A 20,805-nucleotide genomic window follows, 5' to 3' on the forward strand; every position below is an offset into this window, starting at 1 on the left:
ATTTTTATGGGTTAGTGATAAAAATGAAAGAAAAAATCACTAATCGAACACTTAAACCACATATCGCCGCAGAAAGTTAACGAGAACGGCAGAAATTAACACTGTAACTTTTCGTCTCATTTCAGTGAAAAATTTAAACACATTGTTGATTGAATTTTAACACACGTGCTTGTGCTGGTATATTCTTGCCAACAAGCAAAATATTTGACTAAAATCCGGCATTTTGGTATAAAAAAAAAGGAGTAGCCATTGTGTCACTAAAGAAATTCAGAGAGCGAATGCACAAAATCACATTTCTCTTCGACATATTATTATGTACTATAATTTGCAGGTAGAACAACAAATGACTTACATGACAAATGAAACTTATGTCAACAATGTCTCACCACCTTTCGTATACCGCCCCGCCGTCGCGTACCTGCCTTCGATGGCTCATTTGTTTTTATCGATAATGGCGTTGCGCCCACGCAACATGTTCACCGCCCTAGCCAGGCTATGTTTTATGACCCAAACTGCACGGTCAAAATAATTCTACTATAATAAGGTATCTCCGGTTGGTGTCCCGATAACTTTATTATTCAGAAAATAGCTCTTGACTTTCACATGCATTGCTGGGTCTCAAACACTCTACTGTAAGGGGCGTAACAATAGTAACGAAGGTATTTGCAAAAAAATAATACACAGGTTTTTCCTTATTGTCACTCCATTTTAAATGTCAATTTTGTGTTTCACATTTACATTATTTGCTTATTTAAACAAATGGGACATATGAGTAGACAATAAAACTTATATATAATAAATGGGTCAGCGTAAATGTGAGTATGCATTTTTTTATGATTTCGTGTCCTGTGTGCTTAGTGCGAGTTTTTTAACGTTCTCGATAGCGTAAAAGTTAAGCCAATTTTGTATGCAATTGGAACAGCGCCCCTAGCGGCAAACGTACGCAAACGATCCCATTCCATACAAGCATGAGCTAACTTTTACGCTATCGAGAACGTTAAAAAACTCGCACTAAGCACACTGATCTATGTCAGACGGGCACTGCACAGGTTGAAAATCTGACCAACAACAATAATTTACATTCGAGATATAAACGATAATAGAACAACAATTACACGTTAAAACTGATATGAACTAGGGCTTAAATTATTAAAAAAAACCTTACATTAATTCAAAACACATGGTCTTACGAAAACAATGAACTTTTAAAGATCAAACATTAAAAAAAAAAAAACACGTTGTATGACTATCAAATATTTTGTAACAATAATTTCTCATAATAATATGGATTCGAAAATCCAACAGATTAAAAACAGGAGTTCTATTTTTGTTCCCATTATGCTCTAGCTGCAAGCCTCGCTGTGGCGATGTTTATGGCCAAGCCGAGACAAGTCAACCTGTGTGCTTAGATCGATTTCTTTAACGTTCTCGATAGCGTAAAAGTTAACTCAAATTTGTATGGAGCTGGAACGTTTGCCGTTGGGCGCTGTTCCAATGGCATAAAAATTTGAGTTAACTTTTACGCTATCAAGAGGGTTAAAAACTCACACTAAGCACACTGGTGACTAAAGTCACTTCTAGTTATCGTTAGTGTCACAGATAAGTCAATAATCTTATGACATATGAACTCTAAGGCTCATAATATTAATCATGCTTTAAACTAAAGAATAAACAAAACTTAGTTCAAATTTGATCCATAGATTAAACTTCTTTCGTAATATCAAAACGAAAACTCAGTTTAGCTAATCTGAGATGACGTTTTGACGTGTGGCAACATTTTGCGTTTCATTCAATGTTTCCAATCTTTTATCAGGTCTCAAACTGAAAATATTTTACTGTATTTGACGGCCGAATTGTGTTTTTTTTTATATATTAAAATTTTTAACTGTATGTTGAAGAAAAATAACGCGCTCTCATTTTATCTAACTCAGAAACGAATTGTTAGCAAGTATGGTGAGGCAATACATTGCAGCAAAGGCAAGCAAAAAAGCTGATGTTGTAAATAATCAGATAAAGGAGTAAACTTGGTCCAAACTAGCCAATAAATTCAACAGTTTGTTTGTTTTGACTTACTTGAGCCTTGCACAATGCATCTTTGGACATTAATTTACAAATATCTTTATTGACTGAGTTTGACACAAAACAAAAGCTGTTGAATTCGGGCGGCCATTTTGAAAAAAAAAAGAATAAACCTTATCTCATGGGTTGGTCGCTTCCTCGTGTCCATTTAAATTTCAAAGAAGAGTTTAACTATGGTTGAAATTGCAAGTTGATCTTTGATAACCGTTTAAGCTTTCGATTTTAAACTACGATTGATATTACAGGCCTCTGAGTAATCAATAATTCATTTTAAACTATGAAACGTGTCTTTTTAATTAACACACTGTGACGACCACGGTTTTTATTTGTTATTTTTTTGCTGATATTTCAAAATCCGTTTTTGTAGTCATTAGAAGAAATCGATATTAAAATTGAAATTGACTAGAGTATTTCAAAATTTCTTTGTTATTATATTCACAGAATAAACAAGTCATGAAACGTGCCATTGCTGCTATTTGCATTATCATAATATTTGTTTCTAAATACAACAAAATTAAATAGAACAAATATTTTTAATCTGTATTATACATTCACACGATCATGTCCCATTAAACATAAAAAATTTACATTTATATTAAATTACATGTTTCATTGCGAACATTTTAAACAGTTTTGCGTCTTTAACCAAAACGTGTTTGTAATAACAGTTATTTTAAATCTGGCACAACACATACTAAATGTTGGTGATTTGACTACATATTCCAAGTACAGCAATTAACTATCAAATTCTGGTAAATGCATCTAGAGTTCTCTATCTACTATCAACAACATTTTATACCTCACTAGTTGGCTACTTTTTTTTTTTTTTTTTCAAAAAGTCTACATTTTATATTCTGGTAACATTATAACTGTCATTATTGCTATAGATAAAATTTGGAACGTTTTAAGTCGATTACATTTTTTAACAACACTACAGAATTCTAGATAACAACTTCATTTGCTACAATTCGTTAAAACCTGAAGTTTAAATATTATTAATGAATATTGAAGCGTTTAATGCTCTTATTGACAAGGAGTTTTCGGAGCTTTATAAGCCAATCTGATGAATCGAACTCATTAAGTCAGAATGAATGACACTATAGCCGTATTTTTAGTTAGACGAAGCCAACTGACAGCTAATGTCACTTTGTAAAAGAATGTTGCCATATTTAAAGTAATAGTGATGCGTTCAGTTCCCGTTCAATCAGATGAATGAACAATGAGTGTGAAGTTATTATTATTATGTTAATGTGTAGAAGTTATTAGTATTATAGTTCAAACTATAAAATAATATTATTTCTATTTTACAATAAAATTGTATTAAAGTGCTCTGATATAAGTTACTAGTAACTACAATCAGTTTTTATTTATTTTCATTACCTGCCTATAATTGTTATATTTTATACATCTATAGTTCCAACTACATGATGTATTGAAAATAGGACAGTCTTACAAGTTTCCTCGCAATGTTTTTAATTAATGTTAATGTTTAAAACACTCGGTATTCAGTATAGGTAGATACTATAGGAACATAATCGTCGAAAGCTCGTTGGTATGTACAAAGCACGACTGAAATTTGAACCCGGTACTCGATATCAGCAGTTCGGCACACTAACTATTCACTAGACAATAGAGGCAATTTCATTCATTCAGGAGTTTTTTCAATCATTCACTTTGTCACAACACTATTTTTATTTCATCAAAAACTGACAACACAGTAAACGTCAGTTGACTTCGTCTAATAAAAAATGCGACTATAGACAATATTTTTATAACGGACTTATAAAGCTATTTTATCTATTAAGTTACATTCATACATACAGAAAACACATTTTGGCTTTTACACGACTCTACGTATTTATATTAATATCGAAATCAACTAGATGTGTCTGTCTGTTCCGAAACGATTTTTTATGGGTTGGGCAGCCTAACTGACAGCTCTTTTGGTGTTCAGTGGTGAAGGCCGTATACTGAACATGGATGAAGCCATCCACGCGTACCGCATCACTGTATGTTCAGCAGACACGTCATATGTGTATATTCTGAGGACAATACGACATTGTGGTATTGAGCTGGTCTAGTGAGGAACCCAGTGTAGGATACACATACATTTCATTAGGTATATAGACATCGACCCTAAGTATATTAGAATTGTTTAATGTTATTTTTATGTTAAGTCCCAAAGGTGGTATGTGTCATTAACTATTTAAATTCATATCGAGGTGTGAAAGACTATTGGATTTAAGCGATATTTCTCTTTTTTTTCCCTCCTACCTATGCTGATAGCCTTGAGAGGCTATTTCAGCTTCGCCCTAACATGTAAGTGAGCTCGCGGGGCTCCAACCGGAGTGTTGCTAACACTGGCCCTAGCAAGAGCAGTGCTTCGCTGAATCTACCACCGGATCAAAAACGCGACTCACTGAGAACATCCGGTGAGAAACTCAGTTGGTTAGTAATACGCGACACTTCTCTTTGTAATTAAGGTGCGTTTTATTTGGTATTAGTATCGGAACATGGCATCAACAGTGCGATATTTTTAATTGAACCTTAATTAAATTTACTCCATTCAAATAGCCAAAGAGCTCTTTTTTGTTATGTTAATTTTTCTAAATTTATAAATTGAAATGGCTCTAAATTACAAAAATGTCGCTCAAACCAAATATCCTTTCACCATTCGATATAGAAATTGCTTGTTGACTGACGAATTTTACAGCTCAAGTTACGTTGGTTCCTTTTTATATATGAATAAATGATAGTCAATGACGTCATCTACAAGTAAGTATGTTTGAATTTAGTTGTTAAATGAGGCAACAGCGCCCCTAGCGGCATACGTACGCAAACGTTCCAACTCCATACAAATTTGAGTTAACTTTTACGTTATCGAGAACGTTAAAAAACTCGCAGTAAGCACATTGAGGTATGCAGTGGGTATATCACGCTATCTCTGTCGTACTCTGGACATATACCATAGTTAGGTACCTAAGCTCATAGTTTTTTGAAATAGATATATACAATGTAATTAAATACATTTTTATTGCTGCGTTTTTGATAAATACGAGTCTGCCTGAGTAAATATACATATAGCAAACTATATATATAGTTCAGGCTTAAAAGAAATCGAACTAAGTATGATAACGCACCTTTAGAATTTAAGTGGCTCAATCCAAAATTCTTGTTTTTTTTTTGGGTAAACGCCAAAAATGTAATTGAAGAATAGTATTTTTTCAGTTTCGGTTTTAATACTTCAAGCCTTAAAGCGTACATCGTAAAGTTTAAAGTATGCGCTTGATTTAAAAAAGACGGATTGTCTTTTTCTAGGAAAAATTTAAATAAAATTTTATAAACTGATACTATACACGTTTGTCGTTTAAAATAAAAAAACTCATTAAAATTTTTAGTTAAGCCACTTCATTTGTAAAGGAGCTAATGGTACAAAACAATATTTAAAAAAAAAAAGACGAAATCAGACGATCGCATCCACATTCAGCATACATACATATAAAAATTACAATCACTCTGTCTCGCTCTCTCTCTCTCTCTCTGACTTTCTTCCATCATTACATTATATTAATGAACATAAGTTTAATTTTTTACCAAAATAACCAGTTTTCCAAACACCTCGCATCGTATTCACACACATGAAAATAACTCGTAAGCAATACGAGATAATTGTATTGGCGCGAGGGTAGTTTAACAAAATTACTTAGAGCGCATTCATTAAAAATCACTTTCACGGTTTAGTCTTAGCGTAATTTACTGTCGTTAATTAGAACGAAATTGGACTTAAGACTTAAATGAAATCTGCGATTCACGTAAACCTATGGAGGGTAGAAGGAAAGAAAATCATCTCAGTGTATTAAAGTGTCCGCTGACAGGTGGCGCCACAGTAACGAGTGGAAAGATTTTAAAAACAGCGCTGTAAATTATTACAGCAGGATAATAAATTAAGACGGAAATAAACACTTTCTACGTAAATTGTATTAAAGACCAGCTTTTGCCCGCGACTTCGTCCGCGTGGAATAGTTCACAAATAATGCTTTATTTTATAACAAATTTGGTTAGCATAAAAAACGTTATAGTGGGTCAACCTTAATATATAGACATATGCTGTCGCGGACTTTTTTTAGATTTTTTAAAAGGGAACAATTTTGTCAAACATTATTTTTACCGTTTCTGCAGCGCACGCAGCGGAAGCTCTCAAAAGGGAAAAAAAACTCGATTTTGAAACATTCTTTATCGGTGTTCCGCTTGCATTGGCCTCAGCGTGATGTTATATAGCCTATAGCCTTCTTCGATAAATGGGCTATCTAACACTGGAATAATTATTCAAATTGGACCAGTAAGTAGTTCCTGAGATTAGCGCGTTCAAACAAACAAACTCTTCAGCTTTATAATATTAGTATAGAAGTATAGATAAATACTCGTAGTTCAGGTTTTAAGCACTGCATATTTTTTTAACAACTCAACTCATGAAGTATAAGTAAGCTTTTCAAACCAGCACACTTCGCTCTGTTTAAAACTACCGTATTCATAATTCGTGGCGTGAAATGATATTCGGTTTAAACGACATTTCGTTGAATACGCGACATTTATCTTTTTAATTCAAAGAGCGTTTTATTTGGCACTAGCTGACCCGACAGGCTTCGTAGTGCCTCAATCGATAAATAAAATACCTAAGATTTTGTATAAAATAAACTTAAAACAAATGAAAGGAATCCGTCCGAAAAATTGTTTTTTTTTAAATTTAATTTCAAGCATTTTCATATTTATCTATCTTTTAAACCTTCTCTGGACTTCCACAAATATATCAAGACCAAAATTAGCCAGATCGGTCCAGCTGTTCTCGAGTTTTAGCGAGACTAACGAACAGCAATTCATTTTTATATATGAAGATTAGCAACAACAGTCCGATGTTTTTAATTCAACTTCGATAAAGTTTACACCATTCAAATAACTGAATAAGTTTGTTATGTTATGAATTTTTTTCTAAAGTTTAAACTTTAAATATATCTCCTGTAAAGTTGCAAAAATTTCGTTTAAGCCAAATAAACTTTCGCCACTCTATATAATTTCCACTTCCTACACTAGCGCCATTTCGGTGTGAAACTTTCTCAACTTATCCCATTCTAAGGAAATTAGACCTAAGAAGTGGGCGTGACCTGCTGACGTAATACAGCAGCGACTTCAGACCGGTCGGAGTTGAAGAGGAGAGTTGAGGGGACCACTAACATATTGCCTCATTCACGGCTTCTTTCTGATCACCAGGGAGAGACAGTCGGACGTGGTACATTCGCGTGTCAACTTAGTTACCCTTTTTTTCCCCCTACCTAAGCCGATAGCCTTGAGAGGCTACCACCGAATCGGAAACGCGACCCACTGAGAAGATCCGGCGAGGAACTCAGTGAGCCGTGTCTACGAGACACGCGCTCTAGATGAAATTACACGGTTCACTTGTTATTAAGCGGTTACCGGAGCCCGTGGACAACAGAGAGTAGTGAATGTAGCCATTTCGACAAACGATTGGAAATAGCAATTTTGTAGAGCGTCTGGTTTTTTTTTCCTACCTAGCTGAGAGCCTTGAGAAGCTAATTCAGCGTCGCCTTAACTAGCAGGTGAGCTCGCGGGGCACAAACTTGATGACGTTGCTAACACGAACCCTAGCAAAAGCCGTGCTTCGCAGAATCTACCATCGGTTCCGAAACGCGACCCACTGAGAAGATCTGGCGAGAAACTCAGTGGACTTTAGTTACCCATATTTTGTAATTAGTATTTAAAATCAATAATTGGTGAAAATAGTATTTGGTAATTTTTTTTATTGCTTAGATGGGTGGACGAGCTCACAGCCCACCTGGTGTTGAGTGGTTACTGGAGCCCATACACATCTATGACGTAAATGCGCCACCCACCAATCTACCGTTGAATTATATTTTTTTAAATATTTTGAGTCGTGATTTCTAATTCCATATTATTATACAAGATGATCCTTCTTGCATCTACCCTCCATACGAAAACCGAACCGAGCAATATTTTAACAGCACATATGTTTTCGTCAAAATTAACACATTCTTTTCGCGTGGTACTGACAACAAAAACACGTAAAAAAAAAACTTAAACTTACAAAGTTATAATTCAGGTATCGTAGTCTTCGTCGATCTGTAGATTCCCGGAATTCAAGTGATCTAAATCGACTGGATGCGACTGCGTGGGGACCGATCGCGCTTCGAATCTCTTGACGTCTCTAGGTTTAGAATTCTGCCTGTGCAAGTATTTCCTTTCGTTCTTCGGCACCGCGATTATGTTCGCCGCGGCCGTATCTAGTACTTTAATTTCTGGATTCGCTATGTTTTTGGTAAAATCTATGTTTAGTATCGGCGTGACGGGCGTCCGCGGCGTCACCGGTGTCTTAGGCATAGACGGTAACACGGTAAACTTTTTTGGCACGACAACTTCGACCTTATGCGGCGGTTCTATTGGTTTTAATTTCGTGTAGCTCGTCGACGGCTGCGGACTGGAGTACGTCGGGTTCACGGTGATGACGCTCCGATGCTCCGTCTCGTCGGAGAGCGTCTCCTGGTAGAAGTTCGCAGTCCGCACTGGACGTTTCTCTTCCGCCGACTTCTTGGATAGATCTATCGCTACGTCGTTGGACGTTATCGTTGGGAGCGCTGGCTTCGGCGGGATCTCGGTTTCCGAGGAGACGGCCCGCTTCAACGGATCTCGGATGAGATTTGTCGGGGTTATTGGAACTTTGACGTCGCAACTGCTCGAGCTATTGGAGTCCTCCCTGCCTATCCTCCGCGGTGGTACAGAGACGTCTGAAAATCTATGAAAATAAAACTTCAATTAATTATAAAATGTCATATTCGCATTTAATATTATAAGCATAGCGCGCATTGTAACACATCTACGGATCAATTGAAGCACGGGGTCAACAACCTTTTGTGACGTGGACTACCCTCACTTTCCATTGTGGGCTCTGTATTTACACCATAACTGTTTCATTACACCGATTTCTCTTTGTAATGGATCATATGAGAAGAGCAATTAATGAAGATTTATGTATTTCAGCACGTGTGTGCATGTTTATATATATAAAAAAGGAAAGCTCCAAAACGAACAGACATAGACCTACGCTAGTTTATTTTTGTCACCTTACAAAATAACTAACCTTGAAGAATTCGGCGAGCTTTCAGCACTCATCATCTCTTTCTCTTCCGCCGCTGATACATCTGGTATATTTTTAACCTATAAACATTAACAACAAACCATTTAATTGGTACTCCTGTGACATACTTTATTGACGTTTCAGCGGAAGGAAATAGCGGGGTTTATTTAATCGATAAAGAGACTAAGGGTCTTTAATCACTAAGCATAGACTCAACGACTGTAAAGGTCTTCACCTGCCCTTGAAGGGCTAATTTCACCTATAAAATGATGATAAGCAGCGGCTTGTCTCTGCCCCTAGCATTGCTGAAGTCCATGGGCGACGGTAACCACTCACCATCAGGTGGGCCGTATGCTCGTCTGCCTCCAAGGGCAATAAAAAAAAAGAATTCCTATTTACGGATCCGAACTCATGAAAATCTTGCTTCAAATATCTTCTATAGAACCTCCACCGCCCTGCGTATTTCTGCCGTGAAGCAATAATGCGTTTCGGTTTGAAGGGTGGGGCAGCCGTTTTAACTATACTGAGACCTTAGAACTTATATCTCAAGGTGGGTGGCGCATTTACGTTGTAGATGTCTATGGGCTCCGGTAACAACTTAACACCAGGTGGGCTGTGAGCTCGTCCACCCATCTAAGCAATAAAAAAAAATTATAGAAGAAGAAGACCGAAGATTATCGGTTGTGTGGTCGCGCACGGGCAACTGAGCTTCCGACCTGGCTTCTTCGTTAACCAAAAATCATTCGCATCCCTTTACGTTTGCCGAAAAATTAAAACCACAATGAAACTTACCAGATCCTTCAGGAAGTCAAATCTGGATTCAGCCAGGATGCATTGCTTCACGTGCGACGGACTCAGGGTCTTAGCGTTTCTGTTCAAGGTCACGTGCATCGCTTTAGTTAGCAACGATTGCACGAACAACTCTAAGGTGCGCGGTGTTAGCCGACAAGAATACGGTTAAGGAATATTCTAGAATTATTATTTTTTTAGTTATTATTGTAACTATACTTTTTTTTTTCTACCTAAGCTGATAGCCTTAGGCGGCTATTACAGCGTAACCTTAACTAGTAGGTGAGCTCACGGGGCTCAAACCTGACGATGTTGATAAGACGAACCCTAGGAAGAGCCGTGCTTCGCAGAATCTACCAGCGGATCGGAACCGCGACCCACTGAGAAGATCCGGCGAGAAACTCAGTGGGCTGTGTCTACGGGTTAATTCGCTCGTCGAGCCCTTCGTCGCAAGCGACGGGTTCGACGAGGACGGTGACCGGATATCATACTAGAGGAAGAGGTAGACCTAAGAAGGAATGGATGGATTGCGTAAAAGACGACATGTATAAGAGGGAAGTGAGCGAATGGTATAATAATATGATAGACGAGTATGGAAGGAGAAAACATATCGCACCGACCCCAGGTGACTGGGAGAAGGGCAGGAGAATGATTGTTGTAATTATACTGAGACTTTATATCTCAAGGTAGGTGGCGGCATTTACGTTGTAGATGTTTATGGGTTCCGGTAACCCCTTAACACCTGGTGAGCGGTGAGCTCGTCCACCCATCTAAGCAATAAAAAAAATTACAAAATACAATTTTCAACAATTATTGATTTTAAATACTAATGACAATGTGGGTAACTAAAGTGTTTCCCGACCTTCTTCGTTGCCGTACCCTAAACAAAGTTTTCTCTTACGAGTCACTCTCCCCTAATAACTATACGAATTCCTAAAATGCGTCTCATTCTTCTTAAGTTATATCGGTCGGTTTTTATTATTTAAGCTATAAAATTCATTTTAGTTGTTCGATACAGTACAGTTTAATTTTGTTTTAACTTCTCATTCCGCCATTACCAATATTGTATTCATGCACCTGATGCACCCCCAATTGAATCCGTTGCTTTAGAACATAAAGACTTTAAAATGACAGGTCTCTTGCGAATAAGTGTTATTTTTTTTTATGACACGCACAAGATATGAAATCGTGTCGTCTTAAGTACATTATTCCAACTTGTTTTTTATTTATTTATTGATAATCATAACGTATAACGTTTTAGACGTATTAATGGCTTTTTCCGAGAATAAACTCGCCTATTCTATTTTAAATTGTAGATGTATCCGAAAGCGAAAACAGAAAAAAAAAGTGTTTTAAATATTTATGTCTTATTAAAATTCTAAATGGTAACGCAATATACTGTTTTCTATTACACCTAGACATAAACAAAACTCTTTCGTTTTCGTGAGAATAATATCTATGTTAAACTTGTTTTTATTCATATGTAAATTTCGCCGGTTCCGACTACAATGATAAGACGCTCGACTTGACAAATAAAAAATTAATAAAAAAATAAAAAAGTTCTTGAGCATCCAAGATTATGTATGTATCCACGTAAAGCAATCTTACAAAATAATTTTTGACAACTTCAATAGGGTCGATTGGCTTGAACCGTTTTCGCACCCGTGAGGGGGGGGCGGGGTATTACGGTTCTGCCCATTTATGCCGCGAAGTCGTCGCGAGTTCCCAGTTCGGAGCGCTGGATGGGACGACTGCTCCACATGCTCCATAATTGAGCCTTCGACCTTGGATGTCTCAAGGTTGTTTTGGGTTTCCCTAAATTTATCCACGAGGGGTTCTACCTAGCTTCTGTATACAAACTCAGCACGTTCGTCTTGCTTAGTCGTTGCAAGCCAGATTTTGTTCTTTTCTTACTTGTTGTTATTTTTGTGTATCTTTTTAGCTTGTACTGTGTATTGTGTGCCTAATAAATAAATACTAGAGTTTTGACTACTCGGGCGGATATCAGACATCGGATTAGAGAGTGCAAGGTGAAGTCTTTTGGTGCGGTAGGACCCCAAAAATATCCTTGGGCCCACGGTCTGCTCCCAACATCTGCAGACCGTCAATTGCCACATCCCACGCGTGCCCCCTAAGCGCGGATAGGTACCTCATAGAAGGATCGGCCTCTGCCCGAAAAAAAACAAAAACTTCATCGGACCTGGCTCTCTATTTAACATTCTTTTTGCGTCATATTTTTAAAATAGAAATGGTTCCCTAATAAAACGATGACGTCATAGATATATTTCGCGATGGCCCGCCGGCGCCGTGACGACGTCTAGTGCGTCATAAGGCAGCCGTCGCGTCACTGTTTATTTTCAGTTTATCAAAGTTATCGCAAGATCGCATGTGATGATCAAAACTAAAAAAAGAGATATTTCGTAACAAACCGAAGTGGTTGTTGCTTGTTTTTTTTGTTTATTCAATGCTATTTCGGCTATTTCAGCTTCACCCTTGCGTGTAGGTGAGCTCACGGGACTCGAACCGGAAGTGTTGCTAGCACTGACCCTATCAAGAGCAATGCTTCGCAAAATCTACCACCGGATCGGAAACGCGACCCACTGAGAAGATCCGACGAGAAATTCAGTGGGCTGGGTCTATGGGGCACGCGCTCTATATGAGATTACACGGTTCACGGTTATTAAGCGGTTACCGGACCCCGTGGACAACAGAGAGTAGTGAATGTAGCCATTTCGACAAACCACTGGAAATATAAATTTTTTAGAGCGTCTGTTTTTTTTCCTACCTAGCTGAGAGCCTTGAGAGGCTATTTCAGCCCAACCTTAACTAGTAGGTGAGCTCACGGGGCTCAAACCTGACGACGTTGCTAACACGAACCCTACCAAGAGCCGTGCTTCGCAGAATCTACCACCGGATCGGAAACGCGAGCTGTGTCTGAGGATTAATTTACTCGTCGAGCCCTTCGTCGCAAGCGACGGGTTCGACGAAAACGATGACCAGGAGCGTCTGTTCTATCTTCTCGTCGTATGAAAACTACCCGCAAATGTCACAGTAATTGCCACAATTTATAAATTTAATTAATAATAATAAAGTTTTCCTTATTCCATACAAAAATAATTAACACTTAACAACAAACAGCTTGAACATACATTAATGGATTAAAAAGTTAATTTCTTATATTAATATATTATTGATTATTATTTACATTATTTCTGTACGGACCCCCTTCGGGTAAAAGCCTCCTCTAGAATACACCACTTTTTCTTATCCTTGGCGGTATTCAGCCAATCTTTACCAGCCACTGTTACAATTTCATCTACCCTCCTGAACTAACCTACCACCTACCCATAAATTTAATTACTTATCAGTAATTAATTCGTTAACGCCTATTATGTTTATAGAAAAAAAAATTGATCATATAGGTACCAGGAATCGTTCCATACCGTCGGTCCACGTCTACACCTATTGATCCAAAGACTTAAATAATAATTATAATTAAATATGTACAAACAAACTCGAATTCGGTAAATCTTAAAAGAAGCAAAAAAAAAAAGAGAGAGAGAGAGGGAGAGAGAGAGAGAGAGAGAGAGCGTACTTTATTGCACACCAAAACACAATTAAAATTAGAAAAACGGTCAACAACCATATACGTTTGCACAATCGCATTCTTATCGCTAAAAGCGATCTCTTTCAGACATCCGTTTCACTTACAGTAAGTAATTCTGCTTAGTGAAGAGCTTATTGTCTGAGTTTATTTTTATTAATTAACTGGTGGTAGGAGCTCTTGTGAGTCCGCACGGGTAGGTACCAATTTTTATTAAATAACTGGTGGTAGGAGCTCTTGTGAGTCCGCACGGGTAGGTACCAATTTTTATTAATTAACTGGTGGTAGGACCTCTTGTGAGTCCGCACGGGTAGGTACCAATTTTTATTCATTAACTGGTGGTAGGACCTCTTGTGAGTCCGCACGGGTAGGTACCATCACCCTGGCTATTTCTGCCGTGAAGCAGTAATGCGTTTCGGTTTGAAGGGTGGGGCAGCCGTTGTAACTGAGACCTTAGAACTTATATCTCAAGGTGTGTGGCGCATTTACGTTGTAGATGTTTATGGGCTCCGGTAACCGCTTAACACCAGGGGGACTGTGAGCTCGTCCACACATCTAAGCAATAAAAAAAAAACCAGCTCAACAACAGATGCCCATGTCATCGACAGTGCCCAAAACAGGCTTGCCGACTCGACGACAAAATCTAATTTCAACACACGAGGCGCAGACACACATTTAGGTTAGCGAGAACGTGCTCAATCTCGAACTCGCTACCTTGTAATTACTAGACGCGCGATATCGCCATGCCGACAGTTAAATATTACGCGAGGTTTAAACGTAATGAAATAGTCCTAATATAATATTGGGTATTCCGCAGCCTTTGCCGAAAACAAAAACATTAAATTTTAATAAATTTAAATTAAAAATAGTGTAAGAAAAAATGATTTTATTGTATAAAAGCATGGGGTGCTTTTCAGGATATTATCAAAACTAGAGGTCCCGCAGTAGTCGAAATTCGACTATAATTAATTGGAATTGTATAATAAGTTTGTACACTGTTATGATTGTATTTTATACTTCTATAATCACAAATTTCGGGTTACACTATAAAAAAATATTAATAGATACAAACAATATTTAATCTATTCTCAATTTGACCGCAGACGTCAAGAACAAAAGTTTGACAATAAATAGTATGCATGCGTGTGTGCGTCAAATACATGGTATGTAGTGTGTGTAACGTTTTCTTTATTGATTTAATGTATCTTTTATGCATTATTTAATAAAAAATATTAGCACTGTGCACTTCTTCTCTACATGGTATGTAGTGTGTATAATGTTTTCTTTATTGATTTAATGTATCTTTTATGCATTATTTAAAAAAATATATTAGCAGTGCACTTCTTCTCTATATTCTCTATAAGTGTGGATATTTTCATACTCCTCCGTCCGCGCAATTTTCGTAAAAAGGGATACAAAGTTTTTGCTTCGCGTATTAATATATAGATAACCCTTCTACTCATATCTGTTCATAAAATATTTAGAGCTAGTCATACCATGCACCGCACGCTTTTTTTTTTACAAAAATTATTTTTTTTCTTACACTATTTTTAATTCAAATTTATTAAAATTTAATTTCTATTTTTTAGTTGGATTTTCTATAAAAGCGTTATTATGTTACTTTTTTTAAACTATTATTTATTTTTTAGTTAAATTTAAATTTCTTCAATTATATTCTTTTTTTATATTGCATTGTCATCGGCCCTTAATAAGTATACCAAATTTCGAGTTCATCCGACGTTTTGAAGGGGGTCAAAATCACGTTCAAAGATTCCGTTACATACTAACATACGTACGTCTGAAGCTAATAAAAGCGTATCAAAAACAGACGGTGATGCAAGTAATTCATGACACACAAAAAAAGCAATGGATATTTAACGACACGCAATGTAATACAATCAAAAATAAGCTGACACGCCGGAGCTAAGATCTAGAGGGAACGGGTCGGTCACCAGACAAAGGTTTTCAGTTTAAATTAAGTGTTCAGTTGCTGTAGGACAAATGTTGACGCACATCTTGGTCAGGAATTGGTTCAAACTTTCGCGGCTATCTACATCACAGACCTTTATAAAACATAACGGGGTCTTATTAAATTTAATAAGCTCCCTATACTTTTTTCCTGTTAGTGCATACTTTCGGGGAGAGTCGTGGAGTCGAGATTGGTAATACTAAAAAAAACTGGTGGTAGGACCTCTTGAGAGTCCGCGCGGGTAGGTACCACCGCCCTGCTTATTTCCGCCGTGAAGCAGTAATGCGTTTCGGTTTGAAGGGTGGGGCAGCCGTTGTAACTATACCTGAGACCTTAGAATGTATGTCTCAAGGTGGGTTGGCGCATTTATGTTGTAGATGTCTATGGGCTCCAGTAACCACTTAACAACAGGAGGGGCTGTGAGCTCGTCCACCCATCTAAGCAAAAAAAAAACGGTCTAGAAAGAGGGTAGAAAGATTTATCTGCTTCTAACATCCTATCCCCAGTCTTCAGTCTACCCGTGATCATGATGCTTGCAACGCGTCGAAATAACCAGAACTTATTAAATCAAATAATCATGGTAAAAACCCGTTAAATAATAGTGTGTGATTAAATATCGTTTCAATAACTGGCTTCAGGAACAGTCCGCTTACACCGTATAATATGTATATTTTGTGATAAATTTATTTGAATGCGTTAAAGCGTTATCGACCTCTTAAGCTAAATTCTGATTAAATTATCTGCATAAGAATTAAAGATAATACACACATATTATGTTTTTTAAAAGAGTTCTTATTAGCCGTATCTGTGTAACGTAATCTTTCGGCCTGAGTTTCATGAACATTAATAAGTCCGATTAATTTGAAAATTTGCACACGTATAAAGGACCATTGAATAAAATTATTATTTCTGTCTGATCTCCTAACCAGCAGATATGTAATACGTATAAAGAAGTCATTTAATATTTTAGTTACTGTTGTTATTATAGCGCTCTTTCATATTTTTTAAACGGAAAACAAAGATTTCCTTATCTTTTTAATGCAATAAGCACCCTTTATGTTTAAAACGTTTGTTCGGTGTCCCGTTGCCTATTTAATTAGAAAACTCGAATTTATTCTTTGAATCTATGGAGGGTAGAGGTAAGGAGAACCGTCTCATATGGGAGAAGCTTGGAAAAGTGTCCCACTTTCAGTACTAAATAACAGTTCAAAAATCCTCCAGAATGGCGTTAGCACAGGGTATGTTAGGAATTGAGCAGTTGTTAACTGATTGAAGTATGCTGAGTTAGGAAATTTAATATATTTAATGACTAAAGTAGTTAATGAAAGTGTATACAAGACCTCACATGTTTACGTAGTCCAAACTAATCTCGTCAATATAACCTAAAATTATTGCTGTGGTAAAACGTGGAGACATCGATTGCATTTTCTTATCAGCTTTAAATAAAATCTTTTTGTGATTTTGTTGTGCTTACAGTTCTTTCGTCCTTTTTTATTTCTTTATCTTATTCTAATAACTTTCAGCGCCTTTTTAAAAATTTACTCGGTTGCTACTGTAGCGCCACCCTTATTTAGCAGTTTTTAACGGACACTTTTTACACACAGAGACGGTTCTCCTTACCTCTACCCTCCATGTTTGAATCGACCAAAATGCAATCATCAAACTGAGATAATTAAAAACCATTACATTTAGAATGACGCATACAGAAACAAGTGTAGATTACGATTATCTATTTGTGTGTTAATGGACAACAGACTAATTGATAAGAGTGATTTTATTTTTTGATGAATTAAATAATCAATGTTGTTATAACAATGTATACATTAATATTATCGTACTTCGGAAATCTGAGTAGCGATTTTGATTACACTTGTGGACCAGTAAATAATATGTCACCGTCAGAATTAGAGCTCACAGCCCACCTGGTGTTAAGTGGTTACTGGAGCCCATAGATATCTACGATGTAAATGCGCCACCCATCTTGAGATATAAGTTCTAAGGTCTCAGTATAATTACAACAGCTGCCACATCCTTCAAACCGAAACGCATTACTGCTTCACGGCAGAAATAGGCAGGTGGTACCTACCCGTGCGGACTCACAAGTGGTCCTACCACCATCGAGACAGATGATGTCTAAAGTCTCAGTGTTTATAGTACAAACGCTGCTCTACCCTACAAAACGCATTACTACTTACGCCCGAAATAGGCAGACTTATAAAACGTTCTACCACCACCAGTAAAAATAACCATTCAGTCAATTTCTTTGAAGACCCGATATATCAAATTGGCTGATGGCTATCACGTTATAATGTCTATTACATTCCACTAACCATGGGAAGGTGAACTCATTTACGCAACTAAACACAGTGAGTATTCATTCTTAGTTAATGCCTGTTATGTCTAAGGTGAAGTGGAGACAACTTGTGAAGGCCCTATGTACCAGAGGGATACCCTAGGACATCAACAACAACTACAAAAACATGTCTAAGATTGAAGTCGTCCTAATGATCGCCAGATCGCTACATACGTTACATGATGGCTCTTGGAGATGAAGAAAACATACTGTTTTATGCCCGACAGCAGATCTTTCAATGTGATAAACTCAATCAAACTGACATAGTTATTACAACCCCCCCTCGTTTAATGGATCCGAAGGGACATAGGAATAGGTTACCCTAAATACAACTTTTGTATCTTTCTAACCAGAACATAAGATAATTTTGCAGGAGATACAGACAGCTGGCACTTACTTCAAGTTACATACAAATGTAATCGGAAATCGAAATCGCAACGTCTGTACTCTTGTCAATAAATTTATAATATACAGATAGTACACATTCATATAACAGATATAAATTAGAATATGCGTAATTCAGACCAATAATAATGAATCTAGCACAAACTAATCAATCATAAACTATCACGTTATCTCGATTATTGGACTCAATCGGTACAAGAAAATTGTTTGCTATTTAGTATTTATCATGAAATAGTACTTGTTATGGCGAATATGAATTTAAATCCAAATTAGATTAGATGTTCATGAGTGACATTGACAAATCTCCAACAGTTGCTCATCCCTTTTCAAAGGGAATATAAATTGCATAATATAGCATTGACCTATATTAAATATAACTTTTGTTGCTGTGGACTGGACTGTCTTTTCACTATTTTTTTTCTACCCAATAACCTCCATTAGTAGCTGAGCTCACGGGGCTCAAACCTGACGACTTTGCTGACACGAACCCTAGCAAGAGCAGTGCTTCGCAGAATCTACCACCGGATCGTAAACGCGACCCACTGGGAAGTTCCGGCGAGAAACTCAGTGGGCTACGTGTTTTCACAGATCTAACATCAAACATCTGGTGGATTTTTTCACTAATGACCTTTTCTGAACTGATATATTTATTAATTCAATGTGTACGTAAAATAATAAATTAATAGGGAGATGCCATCTGCAAATTCGATATTACGAACCTAGCCCCATGTAAACTGCACTAATTATCTATTAGTTCAAAAACTAAATTGTAATGAAGAACTAATGGAATCTAATCGAAATGCTATATCACATTAGTTTCACAAACCTGAAAACTATAGTGTATTCTTATAGAATTTTGTTGTTTTCAATATAAAAATGAATTAAACGGTGACAGTTTATGATGTTTGTTTTTATTAATTTTGCAAAAAAATAATAGGATTAATGTTTCCTTAATATAGTCAAAATCGACTAGAGCAGAAGTTTATAATCAGAATATAATTTAAACTGAAGATTGCTTTACTTGTCGTGCTATGAGGGTGCATAAACATTCTTTAGAATTGTTCCTGCATTGCAGTGAAGTCAGTAACTATATTTATATGGCTTGCTCAAAATAAATTTTCTTGGCTCCCTTAAGTGAGAAATCTCCTTTGTAATGTAAGTAGTCACATTCAGAGGTAGATAACTTAGTGTCTTAAGAGTTCAGAGATCTTTTATTCACTTTCATAATAGAATAATTTAAGATGATTTATTAAGTAAATTTCACATCAAGCACCTTAAAATCCTATGCAATTGCTTTAATATGATTGTCTTCCAACTGCAGGCTGCTTAATTTAAGCAGTATTACACTCAATTTCCACATACATATACACAATAGTTATCTGTCATTAGAAAAAAAAAACTTTATCTTCCATGATATAATCTAAAGAGCACCCAGACTATAAAACATAATAATTAATCATTACATAAACATTTTCATGGCTTAGTCCCTATTTATACTAATAGTACATTTGTTTGCTCATTAATTGGCCCAAAATATCTGCATAGAACAAATACGTTTTGTTAAAATAGTAAAGAAAATGTTGTACAGTCTTTGTTGACTTAAAAACAGACTGCCATGAAATTATAGATATTTTATAAAATTATAATTGAAAAGGATATAAATTATGATGGGGACTGCCTGTGCTACTTTCCCCACCTCCTCATCCGTCTGCATTATCTTCTTGATACGTCCCTACAAACAAACAATGTCATGATTTCACTAATCTCAGACTTTTATACATGAAAACAACACATATTTTAAGGTTTTTGAACATTTTTTAAGCACTTTTGAACTTACTGGTGGGAATCTAGCATTGTATTTTCTCTTCTTCAACGGCATTTTGTATGTACGTTCACTATAACACCAATTAAACAGGAAAAATAGTTAAATTTGTCTATAGAACTATTACTTCTCGCGCATTTTTGAGGTTATAAAAGGGAGACGTTCGCAGCCTACTTCATTTATATACGAATTTGACAGTTCGTCTCCACCTCTTTTTGTGACCATTTTGAAACATTGAAATTTTGAACATTAAAATTAATTGCTATGGCGATAATTATAATAATTTTTTTCATTTTAAACTCTAAAGACAGTCCGAAAACATATATTTCGAAAAGAATGATGACTTGTGATTGTGAATAATTTTGTTTAAGTCAAGTTAAAAAAATCGTTCAGAAAAACAGCATCGAGAACTATGAATTTTTATTGCGAATTCCTTCAGGATTGATAACAAAAAAACCGTTCAATGATTAACAACAATGGTACTATTTAATGTATAGGCGAAATTAAATAACAAAAGTTGGTTCGGATGTCTACCTTGCTGATAGTGTACCTTGATTTACATAATACGTCCTGTGTTATTTGAAAAGACCCCCTTAGCATTAGTTTACAATCTCTGCGG

At 36.4% G+C, this 20,805-nt stretch overlaps 1 protein-coding gene across 1 annotated transcript; it reads right to left on the reverse strand.

The window, feature by feature from the left end:
- Positions 1-2,924: 2,924 nt before the first annotated feature.
- On the reverse strand, positions 2,925-20,393 carry NC2alpha (negative cofactor 2 alpha). Its single transcript, XM_028181168.2, has 6 exons — positions 20,202-20,393; positions 20,024-20,096; positions 10,037-10,179; positions 9,248-9,324; positions 8,198-8,902; positions 2,925-4,121 (listed from the first exon to the last, which is right to left on the reverse strand). The coding sequence occupies exons 1-5, from the start codon at positions 20,241-20,243 to the stop codon at positions 8,209-8,211; spliced, it is 1,029 nt and encodes a 342-aa protein (XP_028036969.2). The 5' UTR covers positions 20,244-20,393; the 3' UTR covers positions 2,925-4,121; positions 8,198-8,208.
- Between the last annotated feature and the right edge of the window lie 412 nt (positions 20,394-20,805).

Source organism: Bombyx mandarina, chromosome 24 (assembly GCF_030267445.1).
Source record: "Bombyx mandarina strain Sakado chromosome 24, ASM3026744v2".
Classification (NCBI taxonomy): domain Eukaryota; kingdom Metazoa; phylum Arthropoda; class Insecta; order Lepidoptera; family Bombycidae; genus Bombyx; species Bombyx mandarina.